This window comes from Lycorma delicatula, chromosome 3, assembly GCF_047948215.1.
Source record: "Lycorma delicatula isolate Av1 chromosome 3, ASM4794821v1, whole genome shotgun sequence".
In the NCBI taxonomy this organism is placed as follows: domain Eukaryota; kingdom Metazoa; phylum Arthropoda; class Insecta; order Hemiptera; family Fulgoridae; genus Lycorma; species Lycorma delicatula.
In genome coordinates this window covers 20035122-20060461 of record NC_134457.1, presented here as the reverse complement: position 1 = coordinate 20060461, position 25340 = coordinate 20035122, and the positions used below count along the sequence as shown (strand labels likewise).

General features: G+C 29.3%; 1 protein-coding gene across 1 annotated transcript in view; it reads right to left on the bottom strand.

Moving 5' to 3' along the window:
* Positions 1–8805, bottom strand: part of cactin (cactin, spliceosome C complex subunit) — a 34710-nt gene extending 25905 nt beyond the window's left edge. The window contains 4 exon segments of the mRNA XM_075359497.1: positions 244–418; positions 3440–3827; positions 8326–8523; positions 8629–8805. Of these exon segments, the coding sequence (XP_075215612.1) occupies positions 244–418; positions 3440–3827; positions 8326–8523; positions 8629–8642 (775 nt within the window). The 5' untranslated portion in view covers positions 8643–8805.
* Between the last annotated feature and the right edge of the window lie 16535 nt (positions 8806–25340).

Sequence of the window (25340 nt, the reverse complement as noted above, 5' to 3'; positions counted from 1 at the left end):
CTGAACTTTTGCCAGACTAAGCTAACACTATCTTGGGCGCAAAAGACTCAATACATTTTACAATACCTTATACCAGATTATCTATTATTAATAAATCTACTTAAGTATGAATAATATTCATATAAAAAAAACTGTACAAAATGATAAACTTATATCACAATAATAATAATAATACAAATATCTATAAAAAACTCAGAGCAAAAAAAAATAAAAATATTTACATATTTTAAATTCATAAATTACCTCTACCATCTTGAATTCGTATTCGAGATCTTAACCTGGCCTGCTCTAAATGAAACTGATCCTCTTGTCTTTCCCACTCTTGAAATTGAGCAGCCTCTTTACTTCGTTGCATTAAAGCCATTTCTTCTTCTCGCTGCTGTCTTTCTAATTCTCTTTCCAATCTCCTTTTTTTAACCTAAAATATGGCATAAAAACAATAAAAAATTAATTATTATATAGATTTTTTTTTAATTAATGAATAATGCTGATAGGCACAATTAATAAATTGCACACAGAATTATTATAATGAAATAATGCTCATTGATATGCTAATGAATATTTGACAGGTTTTAAAACAATTTTAAATGTAGTCAATAAATTTTTAGTGAATTAAAAATTAAACAGATATCAACTAAAATTTTGCATACTTCAAAAACAATGTAATTACAAAAATCTCATTCTGGTGAATAAAAATATATTTACTGGAATGTAAAACTTAATTCAATAATGAACTTACTATTCATTCAAATTAAAACTTCTTTTAATCAGATAATTTTATGAAGAAATTAAAGGACTTCAGAACATGTTCTACTAGAGAAAATAAAGAAAAAAGTTCATGTAAATATGGATCTATAAATACTTTGATTATGAGTAACAACTTGTGAAATATTGACCCTGACTTCTGCTGAAAGGACAAAATGAAGCAAAGTTGAAATTTTTGTAACTTATAAATCTGATGGTTTTATATGACTTTTAAGCTGAAAAATTGAATTAAACAGCCCCCAGAACTGTAACTCTAATAACTGGTGAGAGGATTATGGGAAAACAAAAAAATTTATCACAAAGCAGAATTTTTTAGATTTTACATACAATATCTTTGTTAAATTCCCAGTAATTGAAATAGAATTTTGCAATAAAATTTATACAGAATTTTATTCTATGAAAATCTCTGTAAATAATGTCAATTGAACTTTAAGGACAGTTTAAGAAATTTGACTTTCATTAAAAACACCAGAGTGAAAGATGGCAAATAAAAAAAACTACTTTATAATTTTAGACCATATTTTTCGCCTGAACTGGTAAATGAAGTTTTTTCAGCGAAAAACCTTTAAGGCAAAGCTGGAAAGTCTTTGCATTTAAAAGTCTTATTTTTATTTTTATAATAAACATTAAAATATAAGTAAAAAAAAATGTCTGAATTTTTAAAAATTTTGGGGATCATCATTTTTTACTGATCATAATGATACCACAATAAGATTTAAGTATAAAAATTTTCAAATTATAATAATAAAAAAATTTTTCATTTTGGGAATTCACTTATTCTGCGAGTACAATTTAGTAAATAATTTTTTATAACGAAGTGATCCTTAAAAAAAATTGTTTCAAAGTAGTGAAAAAAATGAAGTGTAACTTTTATGATAGTAATGAAAAAAATTGTTTCTTATTTTGGGTCTGTTGAATACTGTAGGACCTTTCTTTTTTTTCTGTTTAGCCTCATCACTGTAAGGCATTACTTCAGGGGATGATATGTATGAATTTAATGAAGTGTAGTCTTGTACAGTCTCAGGTCAACCATTCCTGAGATGTGTGGTTAATTGAAACTCAACCACCAAAGAACACCAGTATCCACGATCTAGCATTCAAATCCGTATAAAAGTACGGCAGTTACTGCCTTAAAAAATAGGGAGTACAAAGCCAATTACGGCTAAAACAAAAACAAATAAATTTACAAAAAACTTTTCTGTGTTTAAGATCAAGAATTTATAATTCTGGAAAATTGTTAACATATTTGATAGACACATCTATTATCATAGATTTTTGAATTAATAATTATATAAATATTTGATGTTAATAAAAACTAATACTTCAGCAATTGTGTAACTGTCCACTTTATTAAAGAATTGGAGGAACATATCTTACTTTCAAATGAAATAAATTTAAATGAAGTGTAACAAAAAATGTGTATATGTAATTTAATAGGCGTACAAGGAAGTCATGTAGTATCCACATTAGATTTTTTTTTAGATAAGAATTCTTTAAAATTCTTTAAAAATGTAAAGCTTTGCAAAAAATATAATATCCATTTTCACATGATCACCACACTTTACTCTTTAATATGGCTACTTTATATAACTATATTCACTGGAAAAGTAAAAAAAAATCAGTGTTCTTCATAACTAGTAATTATTTTGTTTGCACTGTTCATTTTCATATTCCATAATTATTTTGTAATTTTTCATGTATTTAACATGCTATTTCACATAGTTTCTATTCAAACCTATTATATAATGTTTAATTATTTATCTATTAACTTAAATTGTTAGAAAAAAAACTAACAACACAGATGTAGAGCTTTTCCATCATGTGGCTAAAGCTGCTTCCTGGAAAGTCCTATAATTGTGGGTTGTTTCTGATGCACAGCTTACAAACACAAATTAATTAAAAATATTTTTATTTAATTTAAATATAATATTTTTTCGTTTAATTCAATGATTCTAACTGAAGCATGTGCGCATACTATATTTAATTTGTGAGGGTGTGGCAGTACTAGTGGTGATGATCAGCACTAACTAAACTAATTTAATTTCACAGCTTACACTTAACAAATTTCACTTGTACAGTCAGCAGAGTGCTGTAAACCCGGCTAGACAGTTACTTAGAGCATTTTTGGGGGGTGAGGATGGGATTTTTCAATTTTTTTTTTGCAAATAATGTTACTTTTTAATTGTTAACAAATGTGTAAAAGAAAAATATGACCTTAATTAGGTGACATCTTGATATACTGAGGGCGACCTTGGTCTACAATTTCATCCCCATGACTTTTTAAGTTGAAAATTTAATGGCATCAATGTCCCATATATAGTAGTAATCTAACCACGTTTGGTCAAAACTGGTCCAGCAATTCTGGAGATATAAGGTGATTTTGAGGCCAACACCAAACACACACACATACATACAAACATTAACATCTGGGAAATTTCCATCCAGTTTTTTGGGTTCCTCAGGTGACAAAATGTAAAGATCTGGTGAAAACTGGATATTCTAGAACTACAGCACTATCTAGACGGGAAAGTCTTCTTTAGCCTTTCCTGTCTAAAGAATGTCTTCTGTAATGTAAAGTATTGCGAATAATATATTTTGTTTGTATGACTACTACTGGTTAATCAAAATAACAGAGTAAATTTTTAAAGAGCACTAAAATAAAGTAGTACCTTACTTTTTCAAGTTCTCGTCTATTCTCTTCTTGCTTTTGCCTATTGCGTACTTCAAGTTCTTCCCTACTGACACCAGACAATCCTTCTTTATCAAGTTTTTTATTCCAAACAAATGTTGCTAATAAATTTCCATCTCCAAACGGATTATCTGTGTTCGTATAATGAAGGTAATCATTATCCCAACCCATTCTCTCCTTTCGTTTCCTTTCTTTAGCTTCTTTTTTTAACAAACGCCGAAGTCGTTTTTCTTCAGGTGTTTCATTTGCTTTCATGACCTCTTTTTGCTGTTTCTTTTCAGCAACAATACGTTCTCGTTCCTTTTTCAATCTCTGTAGTAACTTTACAGAATTTGATGAAGAAACAGAACTTTCTGAATCTGAGGAACTGCTCCTATAAAAAATTAAAGATAATTCATGATTAAATAAATATTTATTCTGATCAGAACATAAAAATATATTACATTATACAGATTATGTCAAAATAAGATAATAAAAACAAATTATAAGATAAAAAAATAGATGAGTTTAAAGTTTATATTAATTATTTAAATATATAAATGTTAAGGCAAATATAAAAAACCATTACAAAATAATTCACAATTCAAAAGCTGCTATTAAAAACTATTTTGAGCACATATTTATAAATACACATTGAACAAGATAGAAATAAATCATGCATTTATCTTTTAATTAATATTATTTAAAAATTCATCAATAAAGTAATATTGTTTCCATAAAGAAAATTACTCTTTATTAATTTAATTGCATCTTAGATAGACTGGTAAGAAGATTTTTAGATGGTTTGGCAATTTATTAAAAGCGGGAACAAGTGCATAATAAGACCATTTCTTGTAAGTTGAAATATTGTGCTGGTTGTACAAAAACAGTTCCATTGCCTAATTTGGTAAAGATGGACATACCTTTTACGAATAAGTGAACACTCTCTTTAGAAATAATTGCACATTCATAAAAATAACAACAAGGATAAGTTACACATTTAATTTTTTTTAAAATATAGTTCTATAAAATTTACACTAATGGGTACCAGATAATGATCTGACAGCTCATTTTTGTATCTTAAAAACACATTCTGACTTTTTGAGAGATCCCATAAGAGAAGACATTATGCTTTATATGGGGGCATAATAAATATTTAATAATGATAACAAGCTTACCATTTTATTTAGCTGTTTCAGAGTAAAACAGTATGCTTTATTTTATTACAAACAAAATCAATTTGATCATCCATGAAACCATGACATCTAATAACACAAGATTTTGCTTTGTGGGCAGTAAAAATACTATCATTATCATTAATGAGAGTTCTATCCATGCGATTAATATTATATTTTCAGTGTTACATCTACCTGAAAATCGTAATGTAATGGTTTTATTAATATTAAAATTAGATGGTTAAAATCCATCCAGTGAATAATCTTTTGAGCTGCTATTATACAATTTTCAATCTGCAAAAGGGTTATAATGAATAGCTGAAGATTTTAAGACAGGTCATTTGTAAACAGTTCAGACCATCAAAGAGAATGCTCTTGATACCTCTCAACAGACAGTTCCACTAAAGAAGAATTAATAAACAATAAAAAAGCAATGGACCAACAACGCTTCTAAGGGACTCTGTGTTCTACACCTTGAAATGAGGCCTATATTTTATATGTGTATTCTTATCAAAAGGTGAAATTTCAACTAATTGTTTACGGTTTTAGGATTTTAACCAAGTATAAGCATCTCCTCTGGATACCATAGCTACTAAGTTTTTCATCAGTAAAAAATGTGGAACTAACTGAAATTTGTATGTAAAAATAGAATGTAGTATGCATGTATGGTGGATGCATACAACAACATAAATATACTTAATTACAAAATATTAAGTTAATTGAACATAATTATGCTCAACAAATGTTAAGAATAATTCAAAGCTGGTTAAGAAGGCAATTTATAAAAAAAAACTGTCTTTTCTACATATTTTTTTCGGTACTTACATATTAACGCCACCACAGCTACAGCTTTATTTAAAAACAAAGTAGTCAATCGGATTTTGGTGGAAAATAAACAATCTCTTTATTAATTTTAATAAATGGTTATTTATATTTATTTATTTTATAAATATAATTTAACCAAACTTAACCTTGACTAATCCTAACCTTGACTAATTAACATCGTAATTTTTTGAGTATTTATTTCATAAATTCAGTAATTATTGCAATTATTTATTATTTAAATAATCAAAACACTCTTGTTAATTAGTAAAAGTTAGCGAGCGAAACGAGCGTAGGTTAAGTTTGGTTAAATTATATTTATAAAATAAATAAATATAAATAACCATTTATTAAAATTAATAAAGAGACTGTTTTGAATCTATGTTAAACTCTATATCGGCCCATTTTCCACTGAAATCCGATTGACTACTTTGTTTTTAAATAAAGCTGTAGCTGCAGTGGCGTTAATACGTAAGTACCTTTTTTCTGTAATTATTTAAATTAATGTAATACACATCATATTTTGAATTACTTCCTTTCAATGAAAAAAGTCCTTTCTGGAAAAAGTACTGCAGTTATAAATCCTGTGAATCTCCCAGATTCATTTTATAAAGCAATCTTCTGTGCCTAAAGGGGAATGTTTTGATACTACAAAAGAGGCTGCAGAAGCAGTGGTATCACAAAATTATGAAAGAGATATTACTGTTACCTAGGTAGCTGGTACATAAGAGTTTCCTTGAATGGTACTGTGGTGCCATCACTTTCAACTGTAAAGTGTTTTATTAAGGAAAAATATTTGCGTTTAGATTTTGAAATTGATTATATTTTCTGCAATCAGAAAAGTTTAATTTTTTTTAAGCTCTAAAAAAAATGTCCACTTTGACGCAAATTTCATCTAATCTTTTTTAATTCTTGTATTAAATTATATTCAAGTTTTAACCTTAGTTTGTTAAACATTCTACATTTTGTAATGTTGCTTACTTGAACGTACTCAATCTTTCATAAGTGATAAAATATAGAGAGTAATGAAATCATGAAATAAGCAATATATGGGACAGAGCTTTTCATTTTATGCCAAGTAATGAGACACCACGTTATCAATTTTGCCCTAATACATATATTCTAAATACTGTAAATTAGAAAATAAAGCATCATGATGGCTGTTTTGCCAATTACTTAGGAACTAGCGATGGATGGAGTTTGAAGGTGTTACACAAATGTTTGACGATCTGAAAATCCCTACAACATCAGATACAAATAATATCTTGATGATAGTGACATCAAAGCCTATAAATCTGTTGCTTATATGAACCTATACAGCAAAAATTATTGCTGTGTGGCAATTTATTTTGTGTGAAAATGATAGACAGAGAATATTCATTAAATATATAATAAAAAGCAGTTATAGAAGTTGTGAAGACATCAAAGACCAATGGTTTGTGAGGAGTACAAATGGTTTCAAAAGGCTATGAAAATGACAAAAGGGTTGGATATCCTAATAAAGTAATAACATGAAAATATCAACAAAATAATGGGCACAGTGAACAATAATTATTGAATTGTTATAACAGAAGTTGCTAAAGAGGGAGAATCTTGACATATTTTTGGATAATAAATGAGTAGCAGCAAAATTTGTTCCAAAACTGTTGAATTTTCAACAAAAGATAAATCGAAAAACAATTGTTAGCTGATAATGCTAATGACTCATAATTTCTAAAATGTATCAAAAAAGGTGATAAAACATTATATTATGGTTTTGAAACTTATACAGTTATGATATTGAAAGAAAGGTTCAATTGTATCAATCATCTCTTTTTATGAAAACCAAGGACAAGACAATAAAAGTACCCCGAGATCTATAAAATATTAAGGTTCTCCTTACTGTTTACTATTACTTCTTTACTGTTTTTCTATTACAATGGAGTTATCCATTATGAATTCTTATCACCAAGTTGTATGGTCAACAAACAGTTTTTACTGAACAATTTTACACTGTTTAAGTGAGGAAATCTGAAGAAACTACCACAAGAATGAGAAAAAACTCATGGATTTTTTTATCATGAATAATACTCCTACTCAAACTTCATTATTAATTTGAAATTATTTGGCCAAAAATAAAACTATACTAATGCTTTACCCTCCATATTCTTGAGTCATGGCATTTTGAAACTTTTTCGTGTTCCTAATGATCAAGAAAACATTAAAAGGGCAACAATTTGAGACGGACAGACGTAATACGGGGAAAAATGGCAAGTGAACTTTATTTCCATATAAATGCTTTCCATAAATGTTTTGAAGATTTAAAGAAACACTGGCATAAGTGTGTCAATACACACTTATGCACACTTAGAAAATTGTCTCTGAGGGGCTAATTTGATGGGGGCAACATCAATATAGAAAATTAGTAAACTCTTTTCAATAAAAATTAAAAATCTCATCATTTCTTTAACACATCCAATGTATAAAACAATCATATATTTAAAAAATATTACTAGTAAGTTAGCATGTACATTAAACTTTGAATTAAATGCATTGAAAAAAATAAATACAGTAGTTTTTTAATTGTATAAACAAAAAATGCCCTTTCTATTTTAATAGTTGATTAAACAATAAAAATAAATTGTATTTGTGTGGATTTATTTATTATTTCTGAAAAACGTTTAGACTTCTAACATCATAACAACAGTACAATAATGGGCCAGTTTCACCCGACTTTTATAACCCACATAAAATTGATTTCCTATTGTTATAGGATAGCTGATTTCTAGGATTATAAGAATTGCTGATACATTATCACACGAATAAATCAAAATTTAATCTACTTTACTGATAACAAAAGACATCCTATATTGAATATCCACCAGAACAATCACAGTAAATATCATTTTCACATACCTTTTCTTATGTTTATGCCTGTGCTTCGACTTTTGCTTTGGTGTTCGAGACCTATCTCTGTTTTTACATTTGGATTTCTTGTGTTTAGTAACGGTACTTTCGTTCCGTTTTCTTTTATCATCAGAGCTACTTTCGTCAGAATCTGAATCCTTTTTTGAACTTTTTTTACGTTTATGACTGGTGAGTTTGCTAGAATGCCTATTACAAAACAATGCAATTAGTATAAAAAGGAAAAACCTTAACCGACAGATCATTATCAAACATACTTTAAATTCATAGAAAAATACAAAATTTTAAACTCACTTTTTATGTTCCATGATAAAACCTAAATTAATACACTTTTATATTCAAAAACAGGTTGCTGTACAAGCAATGACAATTATGAAATGTAAGAGATAAATAACTTAATTTACTGCAATTCAAACTTTTAAGACATAACCTCCTACAACACATAACCTAACACCTTACGAAGGTAAAGAACCATAGTAATACCAACATGTAATCGAATAGTTGTATCAAAACACTAACAGTTTAATAGAATATTTCAAGAAGGGAATTCTACTTTTATTGGTGTATGTTCGTTTACATATGGAAAACACAAGAGCAGTTGTTATAAGTGCAATACTAATTTTATTATCGAGTATTCCCAAAAAAATATATTTACATGAGTGCCTCATATGACAAATATGTTTTGAAGTATATGTTCTCATATGATTTGATCTACTTTGTATTTTTAAAATATGTTTAATTTTACTTTATTTAAATTAAAATCAAGGAACTTTTTTTTTGAGTTTAGAGAGTCATTTTGGTTCTCATGTAAGCGCTTATAACTAAAGTAAGATTGTTTTGATCATTTGAAAAACTGTTTAGCGGCTTTTACGTAATTTATGGGTTTCTAAAACACTCTTGTTCAATAGTTTGAAACATAATTTCAATTTGGTTTTTTAAGTAAATATTTCATTTTACCTGTAAAAATTATTGAATATAAACAGCTAAAATATTGTTTTACAGTATAAACTTTGTATTTCTTTTAAAATTATTTTCAGTAATTAACGTTTTTGTTTTTAAAAAAAATGTTTATTAGGTACAGAAAGAATAATACCATTTTTTGTAAATATTTTTTCGTCTGTTTTGCTTCAATAAAAAACCGATTTTTATAAGTTTTTATTTACTTTCTATTAGCTGTACTTATTTTAATTTTCTCAGAATTAAATTCTCTACAAGCTTTGTTACTAAATCTTTCACATTTATATAATTTAACAAAGCTACTGTACAATTATAGATAATAGCTATTATATCTTAAACATTTTACAAGAATTTTCCAGCAATTATATGATAATCCAGCACTCTATATCATAAGATCATGCTATGTTTGACTGTTGGCTATTTTGTCAAAATCTAGGATCCATCCAGTCTAATTTTCAACACCCTCATGAAAGTTCGCATTTCACAGCTACTTATTACTTTTCTTTCCCCTATTGTACACATCTTGTGCTGCTATAGAGCACAATATTATTTGCCGTTTGTGAATAGGACACACTAGACTCACTCATGGACGTCTCATGACTTGGACTGATGCACCTATGTGTGAGCTGTGACTGCCATATGATGGTATACTAGATAATTGTGGGTTATAACTGTTATGCGGCATTGTATTAGAAATTTAAATTAGGGACTAACTTTCGTAATATTTTAGGGAACAATATGGCACATTCTTTCTGCCTAATTTTTAACTAACTCTTTTAGAGGTCCATCAAACTGTGATCTCAAAGTAAAGTTCCTTCTATAATTATCATGAATTTCTTTCTCCTCCTCTCAAACTTTATCTGATAATTTTTTCCTTCTATATAGTTATTGTTATATCTTTATTTTCTACCTAATAATGGTAATAGCTCTGATATAAGTATGTTTAAATTTCATATTTTATTTTTAAGTATGATTAAACTTGTTTATCAGAGGATGGAATGGAATGCAAAGTTGGCGGGAGTTTATTTCTCCCTACTTATCGCAGAACCTGGACAGAGTCCCTTGCTGCTGGATGATTCTAATCGGGCGTGTTTTTTAAAAGGTTTATTTTAAATGGTGGGTTTAATTTTTCAATTCTTGTTTATTATTTAGTATTTTTAAGACGGATTTAGTTGCATTCCAATCCGTTGTTGAACCAGCGTTATCGAACTCATTTTTATGGGCCGACCGCGGAAGGCTAGGCTTATGAAGCCTGTCCTCCCGACGTAATTCCCCTTCAGACCGTCCGCTGAAGTCCTTTCGGTGCTAACGCTTCATAGGCTAGCAGGAATACGTCACAACGGGGCACTAACTATAAGGAGGGAGCAATGCGACCCCTACTCCGGAGGAGTCGCAATTGCTGGTTTATTTTATTTAACTTGTAAGTTTTAAAAAGGAGAGGTTGTGTAGAAGTTCTTCATCCACTTCTGTTATGGCTACCTTCCAGGACGCATCTCTGCTGAGCTCTGTTCCGGACTCCAGTCCGTGATGTTGGGGCGAGTAGAGGGTCTTCCTTCTTCTTCATCTTCTTCTTCTTCATCTTCTTCTTCTTCATCTTCTTCTTCTCCCTCTTCTTCTTCCGATTTATCAAAGGAGGACTCGCATAGGATTTTTCCAGTGTATAGGTGATGTTTATTACACAATTTCGTGTTTATTGAGTTTAGTTATGTTGACTAGACTTATAAACAGAAGATGTAAATTACTTTTTCTTAAATTCAATTGTGTTGACTACCTGGTAATAGAATTAGATAAAGGTACGAGTAGTATTTGAATTAGATGATAAAGTAGTATAGCAGCTTGTTGAGTCTAAAACTGCTATTTGGAAAATGTAAATAAACTTATACTGAAATGAATAATACCTCATCATGAATTATGAGCTATAATTAAAATAAATAAATATATAAAGCTATACATGTCATGAATTCTAACACTATTCAATACAGCCTGTGAAGGTTGCCATTCCTATAATATTTTTATGTAAGGATTTGACCTGGAGATTGGTGCCATTGCACAATTTTGCAGATTCAAGTTCTACACTAACATGATGGGAACTCCACTCTTAAAGCTAAAGTGAGAGGTGGGGATGACTGGAAAGTTAAACAAGTAAAAGAACTCAACAGTATACATGAAATATCCTTAATCTCTATCATCAAGATATACCTTGTCATTTTAGTTATTATCTTCCTTGACAGTGCTTTACTTATTATCTTGCGCAGCATTAACACATAATTTGTTCTCTCTATCTTTGATTACGTAAAATTAATCAAACTATTCAAATTTTTCACAAACTCATATAGGGTATCTAGAATAATGATTCTCTTGGTGCCTTCTCAAGCTTGCTTTGACTTATTTTAAAAAAGTGTTTGGCAAGAAAATTTTCCTCTTAAATCATTTCTTGGGTACAAGTACAACTACATGACAATTTTCAGAGAAAACATTATTTTTGGCCAAATATGAGGTGAAATGTGGGGACTAATGAAAAATATTTGCTTGATTCCCAGCCAGTAGTTAAACTGTTGCTCGATATGTCTTCTTTAGAAATACTTTAAATTTAAAGTCTATTTGGAGAATAATTTAAATACATCAATTTTTTAATATATGGCTTTTTTTAGACAAACCAAACCAAATTTTACAATAAAACATTTTTAAAAGCTTAAAATCATCATTGTGACCACCTCAGTGATTGGTACTGCTGTTCTCATAGAGATGTCAGCTAATTTAGTTGCTAGTGGTGTTTTTTTTAATTAGGCAGATGAGTTTAAAAAGTGATGGAAAAGTGTGTTGAATTTGAACAATATCTTTTCATTCAGTTAAGATAAGTTTTTTCTTTATTAATATCACTGATCATCAACAACAAAAAAGTAGCAAATGCATTTAGATATACAGTTTTTATTTATTTTTTAAATGAAAAACATTTATTTCTTAACAGTAGAAATGGGTCATTTATATCACAAGACTCTTCAACAGCTATTGATAGAGTTGAGGCCAATTTGAGATCTTCATTTTGTTGGTTTATTATGTTTGCAAACATTTTTACTGCTCTATCTTTCACTGTTTTAGCAGACAAAGGTATCTCTGGCATTTTTTAAAAACATCTGCTTTATTCTTAAAATCTCGATAAACCTCTTCGGAAGCACTTATAAAACAACTTTTTATATAGTCTCCGTCCGTGCATGGCTTTCCTCTCTGAGCAATCTCCTGACTAACTACAGAACTTGCCAGAGTAGCTTTGTTAAAAGAATGCACCTGGTGATTAAAAACAAAAGCTGACCTATCTTGTCTCCTCTGGAGTTCCTCGACTGCTTCCTTCCTCGTTTCACCAGCTGAATATTTGGTACTAAATTATTCGTGCTTAGTTGTAAAGTGTCTTTCTAAATTAGATTTTTTGTTATGTGGCATTTTTTTCTTGACAAATAAGACAGGTCGGAAGATCATTTAAATTTTGGATAAACGCAAAGTTTTCTGTCCACTCAATTTGAATTCACAGGTTTCATCTTCCGATTTTCTTGGCTTTCTCTTAGAAGCCATCCTGGGCACCTAAAAAGATGTTGCATTTTGAGTAAAAATAAAGCATTAGACACAAATTTATAACAAAAGTAAAAAAAAGATCATTAAATACCTGTGGATTCTGTAGATGGAAAAATATATATAACTGTATTAAATCGATGATTAATCAAAATTGAATATTGTATAAATTTTAGAGTTCAGCAGTAACAATCTGAGGGCAGTAAAAAAACTGCCGTCAGATTGGACGCCTTAAAATAGTTCAGAACACACCTGGAAGACAACATGGTAACGCTCCACCTCGCGCCTACCCATCATGAATAACAACTAAGAATCAACCTTGAAGGCCACCTTTGCCATTTCTGTTATCTGATCCCGCATGAGAAACATTAACTCAACTACAAATAAACGTCCGTCAATATCATACACGATAACATAAGGACGCCGCTTCTTTTCATGTCGGTTTTACTTACATCGAGGGATCAGAAATAACATACTTCTAAATCGTCGGCAACTACAATTAGCTTCTTTTTCGTATATTTCAAGTTCTCAGTCTGGGAGTGTGTCCATTACCAGTGTCTGGGATATATTCTAGCAGCCAGTTTCAGGTGCGAGGAATTTTCAAAACTCTGTTCTTGACCTGGAAGTCTTGAGTTCGATGATGGCCCGTAGGTGGTGGTGCTCTATAATAGTAATCGTGAGTGGGAAACTGTGCCCAAGACGAAATTTTTTTTCCAAAGGGTGGAGAAAATGATCATAGAGCCGACCACTTTAACTGTAAAGCTTGTGTAAACAGCCTAGTAAAAGTTCACAAGAAGTTGGTGTATTGTTTGATGAAAGGCTGCATTTTAGAAATATTTTATCTGAGCTGTGTGTTGGGTCCCTTACTGTGAGTGGTGGAATTTCATTTACTTCTGCGGCTGATGTTGTTCAGCGGGTGTCGCATCGTGGATTATTCTGACGATGGGCTCTTCCTGGTCGAGCGACGGTCGTGAATGGAGGTTGAATTCCAAGCCACACAAGTGTGCAGGATACTCGACCGAAAGGTTCATCAACGTAACACGACGTTTAGCTCGGAGAAGACCACGATGATGCTCTGCAAAGACCGTTTGGGTGTGAAGGGGAAAGGCGTATTGAAGTCTCGAACAGAAAAAATATTCTACGTTGATGAACCGTTGTTCATGAACAACATCAGCCGCAGAAGTAAATGAAATTCCACCTCTCACAGTAAGGGACCCAACACACTGCTTAGTTTGATAAAATATTTCTAAAATGCAGCCTTTCATCAAACAGTACACCAACGTACTTCTGAAATTTTACTAGGCTGTTTACATAAACTTTAAAGTTAAAGTGGTCGGCTCTATGATAATTTTCTCCGCCCTTTGGAAACAGAAACTTCGTCTTGGACACAGTTTCCCATTCACAGACCCACCGGGTTGGTCTAGTGGTTAACGCGTATTCCCAATTCAGCTGATTTGGAAGTCGAGAGTTACAGCGTTCAAGTCCTAGTAAAGCCAGATATTTTTACATGGATTTGAATACTAGATCGTGGATACCGTTGTTCTTTGGTGGTTGGGTTTCAATTAACCACACATCTCAGGAATGGTCAAACTGAGAATGTACAAGACTACACTTCATTTACACTCATACATATCATCCTCTGAAGAATTATCTAAATGGTAGTTACCGGAGGCTAAACAGGAAAAAAAAGAAAGAAAGGTGTGTTCTAAAATATTTTAAGCCGTTTAATCTATGGACAGGCTGTCTACCACTTCACTTCGGGTTAGGACAAAGAATTTGTATATTTTCAACGTTGCTACAAGTGCTGCCAGTTTCGATACACAGCTGAACTGTGTAAAATCTGGTGGTGTGTGCTTCCATTTTGGGAATGAGAGACATAAACGAGAGCAGTATCCAAAGTAGTCGGTGGGCTCGACAGGTATTATCTGCCGACGTCTTCGGAAGTACCGTAAGGACGCTGTAAATAGAAAGTATTGAGCGTGTTATAAGTGGGCTGTCTTAACGTATTACAATTGACTACCGTTTAATGGTTAAAATTTGGCAATTAAATGAGCAGGGTTCTTGCATAGCGCAGATTGAACTTGGCGAGATGGGCGTGCGTAGGGGGTTGGATATTGTCTTGTTGCAATATCCTATGTTGTTTCAAGGGTAATCAAAATAAGACGTAATTTAGCGCAGAGAAGACCAGTGTGATGCTGCTCAGAGGCCATTTGGCGGTGACGGGGCGAGTCGGCGTATCGATGTCTCGAACACGAAAAGTAATCTAAGACCTCACAGGGACAATTATAAGGGGGATCACTTTTTATAATTTTTCTGAATTCCTGTTCGTCCCAGACCAAAACCAACCTGGATCTCCACCGATCTGGCCCACCGCTGTCTCCCGATACCAAACCCAAAAAACCTTAAAAATAACCCCCAAAAAAAAAATCTTCGCCAGTCCAAATCCTTTGGTTTCTAGCCGTTTCACACCATTTCTGACACCGATCCCAATATACTATCCAATAAAAAACTTGAAACTTCATGGTTAATTGTCAATTGTTATTCATGATGGGTAGGGCGAGGCAGAGCGTTACCATGTTGTCTGCCCGGTGAATTCTGAACTATTTTATGGCATCCAATCTGAGGGCAGGTTGTTTACTGACTTCTCTTCGTGAGGCCACACTTAAGGATACTTAGTTGAAGTCCGAGACATCTTAAAAAAATGACACCTTAAGTAGCACTGTTTTTTTCCAAATTTTTTATGTATATATTATATTTTCCAGGTTTCTTGATATCTTTATTTTTATACGCTTCATGTAATATTTGTTTATTATAGTAAGTGTTTTTGTCATGTGTATCTTATTTCCATAAGAGATTAGATAAAGTTGATTACATTGCATGCAATGCTTCTGTTTCTTATCAGTGGGTGAACTTGTATCCATTCTAGTAAATTCAATATTCATTAAATCATTGTTGTACGTACAACTAACCTTATCTTTGTCAAAAAAAAAATTAACATGGCAACTAAAACTATTAATATAAGATGATTGGGTAAGTTAATTCCTTATTTTTAACAAATATACTTGACAACATAACACATTATATAAAACTAAATCATACTCAATAAATATAAATTAGTATAAATACTTACATTGTTTTTTTAGTGGTATTAAATACATCATTGATGCAAAAAACAAATTGTGACTGCATAAGAAGTTGAAGTTTTTTGTGGAGTCAGTAAAATGTTAATGTTTATGCAAAATGTTGAAAAATCATGGCTAACGAAAAAAGGATTGGGAGTAAAAGAATTAAATACAATTTCAAATAAATAAAATTTTGGCTGTGGTAGAATTTATAAAAAAAATCCCTTGAGATGGATTATCATCTGTTTGGCTGAAATTAAATGAATGTGTGTTTATTATGTACCTCCATCACTACATGACATTAAGTTGCCTTTTTTTAGTTAAGTGATAGAAAGCTTTGCAGAAAATTGATTATATCCCTAAGAAAAAAATTTTAAATCTGTAGATTGTATCTATAAGAATGATTTTACGTTAATAATACACGATTTATAACTAGGAAGTGAGCCTGTAGCTCACTTCACAGAGTTATTACTTTTGCAAAAGTGATTTTAGTTTGGCAGTCAAGATTCATGTTTCCATGTACCAATTTGGACAGAAGTCCAATCTGATAAAATGGATAATTTTTTTATAACTGCTGCTAATGGTAAATGTGAATGCTATTTCGATCTGCAGTAATTTTCATAATTAATTATGTAACAGCTATGTTTTGAAGTGTACTTTTATATTAAACAAACTTTTTTATATTACAATAACAAAGAAATGTTACTTGATAATGTTCAAGATCAGTTCTCAATCAGCAACCTTTAACTAATTTTTACATGTAAATTATACATCGGCTATCTCATACAATCATGTACTTCTCAGTGGAAATAAATGTTTACAATTTTTAGTTCATACTGTAATCTGCTTTTGTGAAAGAGCAGTAGCATTTCTATATTTCATGTGAAAGGATTATCTGAATTTTAATCCAAATCTGGTTATTCTTTTACAGAGTACAATATGGATTTCTTATCATCAAAAAAATGAAACAGGTAAGCTATAACTGGAAATAGACCTGTAGTTAATGAAGAGAATATAAATAAATAATAAAGATTCTTTTTTTTACATATAGCCTTTAGGTATTTTTTATGTTTTTTCTGCAATAAGTTCTAAATTTAAAAAATTATTCAATTATGTGAGCATTTTTTTTTTTTAATTAGAGAATGAAAATTACTTATTTTAAACAATGTATAATCCGAAGTAAAATTAATTATTCATGGGGCAAAAATACACAACAATGATGCTTTTTGGTAAACATATCCAGTTTTATATATGCTACTGAAATATTAGAAAAGATGGCAGAAACCTTGTGTTATTTCAGTAATTCTCATTGAGGAGGGGTTATACTCATATTAAGAGAATTAAAAATGTAAATTTTTTTTTTATCAATATGAAGATTTATTGACAGCAGTTTTCTTTCATTCCATATTCTAGTCAACTATCAACTTTTAATCATCATATTGTATTGCATTCCACAATGCAATACAATAGAATGCTTCCACATTGTCATTACATTCTAAACATACCCTGTTTTATCAAGTAAAGGTGTAGTTTCCCCATCTCTTTAGTTATAAGCTTTTACTTCTTATTCCTGTTTTAAACAATTGTATCTAACAGATATTTTGTACAGGATGTTTTTTTTACATGACTGCCCAAAAAAGTGTATGTATTTAGGGTGTAATGTACATGTGTATGTTTATTCCACCATAGCAGCTCAATGGACAAACTGATTTAAATGAATGATCCCATGTTGGAATCCTGATGTTGTGGAAGTTTCATAGGCTATATAAATACATCTGTAGTAGTGGAAATTTGCTGGTTGAAGCATAAAATTTAATGAATTGAATTAATGAACTGTGAATTGCGAGCCTCTATCACTGTATTAGCTGGGTTTAAACTGAATGATTCAAATCAATCGAATGAATAGTATTACAAAATAATAGAATTAAATCTACACTAAATAAATTTAAAAAAATTCTGTTTAATAATTATGGGCTTCCTGTGAGGCCTGTGTGCGAGACTAGGATGGTGAGGTGATGCAAGTACCTTGTACGATAGACCAATCATCACCATCAACTGGTAACAAACTGGGTGATCTTACGGTGCTGTTTTGAGAGGTGCAATGGGGTGCTTTTATAACATTTCTGTAAACAATCATCTGAATTTAAAAATTCAGACAGGGTATTTGTTAGTAGGTTGAAGGATAACTTCTGTATGCGTCGGGTACACTCTCGATTTGATGGATCACGTTTATTTGGAAATGTTGTTATATCTTCACAACTAACCCTTTGATTTTCAAAATTCAAACAGGGTATTTCCTAGTGTAATATAAAATCACACTGGAATGAAACCAGAACAAAAATTAATGGATATATTCAGAAAAATCAGGTGACCTCTGCTATGCCAAGAACAGCTTGAAACTGTCTTTGTAGAGTTTGATGACAGTACGATTAGAGGTAATGCTATTTAATGTAGAATAATACTATTCAGAATACTTTAATAGATACAGCTACTATTCAAAGCTCCCCAACTACATTAAATTTTTTTTTTGAAGGACAAAATTTTCTTATTGATGTAAGACCTGGTGAGAACTCAATCATCAGACAACCTTAAATGCCTGCTATTTCTACGACATGAAAAATATATTTAAACCAATTAAAACTGTCTATTTTATTTAATTAAATACTGCATAACAATGTTTAGCTCTTCATTTCCATACCTTGTTTTCTTTTTTTTTTAGTTTGATCTTATTGTTGTTTTTTCAGTTCAACTTATTTACTTTTTATTTTTGGCAGTCGTGTTTCTTAATTTTTATAATTGTTTTTATTATAGTTGTTGGGCTTCTTCAGAGTCAGAATGGTACATAATTCCAGGTCATAAACTGAATAATCAAAGTTCAGTAATAGCATTAAGGTTAAAATCCAGGCAAAAGTTTTGAAATTAAATTTTCTATTTTTGAAACTGAATATTGGATTTGAAATTAGGTCCTTCAAAATTGCAGATCTGCTGATGTAAGAGTTCAGAGTAAGAGGAGTATATTTCCAGAATTTATAAAATTAATTATCACTTACATAATCAAATTTTTATTATTCCTTTATCAACATCTCTTTCACTTAAGCCATAAATAAAAGAACCATAAGCAATACAACCAACAAAATAACAAAGAATTTTATTGTATAAAATCACAACTTTCTTTTTAAATAAATATTTTATAATTAAAATGGAAATATTTATATCTCTATTAAATTACTTAAGGTTTATAACAAAATATATATATACATTTATTATAAATATAACAAAACATTCACTATATAAAACCAACTAATAATGTTTATTGTAGGAAAAATAAATAACTATAATTAAAAACTTATTAAATCCGTATTTAAAAATTGATTATGTAAAATAAAATAAAAATTACAGTAAATAATAAAGAAGTATTTTGAGATAAATGCTAATTTGTATATTTTCAATATATTATAAATGCTTATTGAATAAATGTAAAAAAATAAAAATGTTTTTCTACCTCTGACAATGAAAAATAAATTTTATTTGTAGTATAAGGTATTCAAAATTGACATTTCAGGTTTAATTAATGTTTAATTTGGTATTCAAATACAATGGATAAAAGAAAATATTTGTGCTTTCATATGTAAATACAGTATCAATCAAAATTATGATTTTATGGGCTAAAATCTACAAATCAAGTTACCTAGATAATATTTAAGTAAAGATTTTTGGATACTTAACAATTTTTTATTAGGTATTGATAATCGTGTAGAGAATGTATCATGTGCTTGAATTTAAATAACACAAATGGAGATTTATATAATCAATATGCTGGCATTTAGATAAATTTCATGGTTTTACTATAAAAATTTACTTGGCTTAGATTCATGTTATTTCTTATTCATGTTATTGCTTTATTCATATTATACAGAGTGATTCAAATAACCCTGGACTTAAGTTTCTAAATTCACTGATACAAACAAAAACTGATGAGTATTGTCATATATATGCTGCTCACATATGTAGGACTGTAGGGAATGTGTTATAATTATTATATTGTTGTCCAACCTGACAGTACTTGATATATATTGTTATAGTCTGTTATGACAGATTTGAGGGTATATTGCAGTTAGCATATTTAACAGTATCATTGTATTATAAGTTCCAAGAAGAAATTTTTGAAATGCTCCTATTCCAGGGAAATCTACTTTGTATGATCTTATGTAATGTCTTTGAGGCATTGCAAGTGCCAAGGGTCATATAGAAGCCTCCAGCCAGATTTGTCCCTTGTTGACAGAACTTGTTGAATGGGCTCTGCTGCAATCTATAGCTAAATAATCACTTCTGCATTTACCTCAACAGATTGAAGAATCTTATTCAACATAATAAATGGTCACTAAATATTTCAAGTTGCAGGTGTACCAAGTTTTAGTAATTTAAAAGATTTATTGCAAAGATGTAATTAATCAGTTTAAGATTACTTTTTTAGTGATAAAGTTTACTTTAGATGTATATGATGAAATCACAACACTTAGATTGTGGCTACTTTAGGTTTTAAATGAGATCTCACTTCACTTGGCAAATATTTTAGAGTGTGGTATGTCATATCTATGCAGAAAATTGTTGAGTAAATTTATTTTTACATAGTTGTTACTTCAGATACACACAATTAATATGTAACAATCTGTAGATGTGCTGGAAGTTAATGAATGTTATAACCAGTTGTAAATAAGTGCAACAGGTCACAACTATACTGATAAAAAAATCATGGTGCTTCATGAGTCTCTGATAATCAATTAATCTTGAAAAATCTTTTGTCCCTTCTCAACAAACTTATCTCCACGTGATTATTTTTATATGAGGCTATCATAAAGAAAATGGCTGTCATAATAATAATATCTGTACAGTGTTCCAGAATTTACATAACTAACAACTGATGCTGTTGTAGACATTCTAGTCCATTTCAAAACAAATGTCAAATGGATTTGTGTCTTTTACAAAATGGAAGACGATTTCAGCTCTTATATAAAAATAGTTTAAAATATACATCTACTGTACAGAATATATTAAATTAAAAAAATGTTTTTAATAAATTATATTTTAAAACTGGAGTCTATTTGTACCACTCTGTACTTATATAATTTATGTTAATTAACTTAGAAAACTCAAAAGTTTATGGTTAACTTATTTAACTTAGAAAAATTGGTTTCCAAGTTTTGTCTATGAGTTTTTTATTTTATCCGGAAAAATAATTAGTATGTAGATAAGACTTCAGTATTTTTGTGGGGAATTGAATTTATTACAATTATACATGAATCTAAAATGTTATTACCTGAGTATAAACTGGATGTAAGTAACTGTACGTAAAATTAAGAGTATCATGATAAAACACTCGGATAAAAAAAAACTAATTCATGTTCAAAATAATTTTGAGGGTGGTGTAAAAGTTTTGTAAAACTTAATAAGCTAAAAACAGTGTCTAAATCCCTTTTTATGATTATTACAATTTCCAATTAAATTGGTAACTTATGAATACATATGTAAAAAATAAAATTATAACATAATGGTAAATTTATTGGAAGCAAAGATTTTTTTTTAAATTTTAACATAATATAACATAAAGTTACGTCATTTTTTATAATAATCATCTTTAATTAGAATTATGTTACATGGGCTTAAGAAATTCTACTAGTACAAATTTTGTTACAACATTAAGCATTAAATAGAATTTTTACAATTTTATGTATATATTTAGTTTTCATTGATTCATTTATCTTAATTACACATGTAAAAAAAAAGTTAACATTTAACATCCTTTTTCTAACATCTCTTTTAAGATAAAACAGTACATCATGTTAAATATTATTTATAGCAAAAAAATAGACAAGATTTTAAATCCTGTAGGTTGTGTAGATATAATCGAAGTAATCATGATTAATGTTAATTAGGGTAACATCCTCATTAAAGTTACTTAAATTTAAATCAAATGGGGTCAGTACAGACCGATTGCAAAAATTCACTAAATTTTTCCCTTTAATTCAAAATCTCAAATTTAAATTTCTCAAATTAAAAAAACAAATAAATAGAAAGAGGGTTGTGTTAAAAAACCAATAAGCATCCCCATTTACACAAGGGTGGTTTGGAAAGTAACCTCTGTTTGGTTATAAAAATCTGCATAGATAAAAATATTTTATTATATACAATTTAAACTACAGGTTTTGACTATTTTTCAACATATTCACCATTTAAATTCAAGCATTTGTCATAGCATTTCACTAATTTACAAATACCTTCTTCATAAAATTTAGGCACCTGGGTACCTAGCCAACCTTTTATGGCATTTTGATGTTCGTCATTGTCATTGAAGTGCTGTGACGCAAGCTATTTCTTCACGTGAATGAAGGGATGAAACTACTTTGCGCCAAGTCTGGGCTATAAGGGGGTTCATCAAAAATATCTTGTTAAAATTGATTCAGAAGTTCTTGAGTTCTTCAAACAACACTGAGAGGATGAGTATCACCATAAAAAAACAACACCAAATGGTGGCATACTGATATTTGTTGTGAGTAAATAGCTCACCTAAGTTTCTTTAAAGTTTCACAGTAGACTTGTGTTAAATGACTTGCGTCACAGCACTTCAATGATGACAATGAACTTCAAAATGGTATGAAAGTTGACTAGGTACTCAGGTGGCTGAATTTTATGAGAAGGTATTTGTAAATTAGTGAAACACTATGACAAATGCTTGAATTTAAATGACTATGATGAAAAATAGTTAAAAGCTGTTGTATTTTTAAGATGTAGTTGTTCCAAGTAGAAAAAGTTTATATAAAAATTAAAATAAAATAAAATATTTTTATCTCTGCAGTTTTTTATTAATAGCCAAATGGAGGTTACTTTATGACCTGCCCTCATAGAATGCCATTATCCGGTCATGCTGTTAAGTTCCATGACTGTAATATAGTGCTTGTTGTATTTGTCATATTATAAGTAATGTATGACTAATGTAGATTTACATAAAACTTGTTTCAACATGCTAGTTAAGGGGACTGCAATTGTTTAAGTCTACATGGTCAAAATTATGACTAGTTCAAAAATTGAATGAAGTATAACCTAAACTTTCCGATTATACTTCAGAAATTTCTAACAGAATGTTTCCAAATCTTGAAAAAAATTTATGAGGCTGATTGTCTATTATTTCAGTTGCTTCTGAATGGTACAAAAGATTCTGATTTAACTATTTGAATGATTCTATTTTAACTATTGTTAAAATAATTGTAACTGTTTTATGCCAAACCAATTTTATTAAATGTAATATTTTAAAAACTTATCTCATAAAGTTTCAATTATTTTTCAGTTCATTTTCATTTTCATTTTCTATTATTTCAGTTGCTTCTGAATGGTACAAAAGATTCTGATTTAACTATTTGAATGATTCTATTTTAACTATTGTTAAAATAATTGTAACTGTTTTATGCCAAACCAATTTTATTAAATGTAATATTTTAAAAACTTATCTCATAAAGTTTCAATTATTTTTCAGTTCATTTTCATTGAGTCATTGAAATAGCGACTGAAAATGTTATATTGTGAGTTTTTAAAATGCTTTTTTTAATAAACATTCTCTGGCTTGTTTTTGAAGAAATTAAGGTAATGTAAAACATAATTTTTACTATTACTCATCATGCACAAAAACATCACATACTTCAAAACTGAATGAAAACATGTACTAAATCTGTGAAATAGTTTGAAGCAACCAACCAATATCAGAACATTAGGGCGGTGGCAAACTCAATTAAGCAAAGTCGAAAATGATCAAAACTGTTTCAACATGAAAACTTCATCAAAACAATGCATTTTTATATTATTCCATCCTGTTATATAGTTTTTGGCTTGAAAAACAAGGTTTTGAAAAATCTATCCAACTGACCAAATTCAGCTACCTGCTCCACTTACAAATATATAAAAATATACATATATTATAGTTTTTTTTTTCTGAGAATGACTAAGTATTGTAGGTATAGCCCATGTAACCTATTAATATAGATATGATCTAATAATTATAGTTTGAATAAAAAAATAAATGTTGAGAAGTCTAAAAATATTTCTAAATACCTTAAAATTTCACAAAAATGTTTTGGATACTTCTTATTACTAACTAATTTATTTCAGATTTTAGTTTTTGTTTTATCACTGAATATATCTATTTAGCTGTGAAGTGATTTATTACTAATGATAAATAAATAATTTGTTTAAATTTAATCCATATTTCAATGTTAATTTTGCTTATTATTCAGTATGGTTCATATTTTCATCAAACAATGGTTGATTTAAATTTATTTTCCTAATTTAAATAATGCCATAAAATTATTAATGAAAATAATAATAATAAAAAACTAAAATATATTGTAATTGATAAAAAAAAAAATATGAATTTTATTTTTTAAATACTATTTACATAAATGCATCGTAGAAAGTAAATTCACTTATTTAGAATAAAAGTTTTCTTTACAATATCATGATAATTACCATTTCTATAATCTACTCAATTTTTAACGATATGAAGATGCCTGAAGTTACATTGCCTAAATTATACAAGTATATTAATTGATAATTTATGAAAATTGAAAATTTATGATAAATTGAAGAACACATCTAAACATTCAGTTTAGTTTAGGTTTGTTTTTTTTTTAATTTTTATTATCTTGTACTTGCCAAATACTGATGTATATATAAAGATATATATTTATTAATCAATACTCTTCTACCCAAGACAGTTATTTAATAAAATATTTAACTAACTATATTTTTATTTATGGCCTTTAATCTATTGTTTGTATAAAATCTATTCTAAATTTATTTTTTATAAAAAGGCAGCTATGAATAAACTGCGGCATATAAATTATAAAGGTTGAAAGTCCAAAAAACTCAAAACCAGTAGTTTTGGTGATGAAGTATATTCCACAGCCATAAGTTTGTATTACAATACAATGTACTACAATAAATTTCTATTTAATTATTTTTGTGACAAATAGTGTTAGAAAATTCATTATTAATATTACTAATGGTGAGTATACCATTGGTATTTCACAGAAGTGGCTGAGTGTATCATTCACTTTAAATGTGTAAAAAATTGTTGGGAATTGCCCAGTTTTTATATTTTGAAAATAAAATACTTTACAAGTTAAATTAAAAAGGCAGTTACAGAACTTTGTTCACTATCCACGGTTTACACCCTTTGTAGCAGAAACTGAGAACAGTTACCAACCATACTTCATGAAAATTAAATAGCAGCTTACAGCATTCTCAGCATAATCTATTTATTTCAAATTTAATAATTTAAGTTTGGTACACTGAAAGGGAACCAAAAATATAATC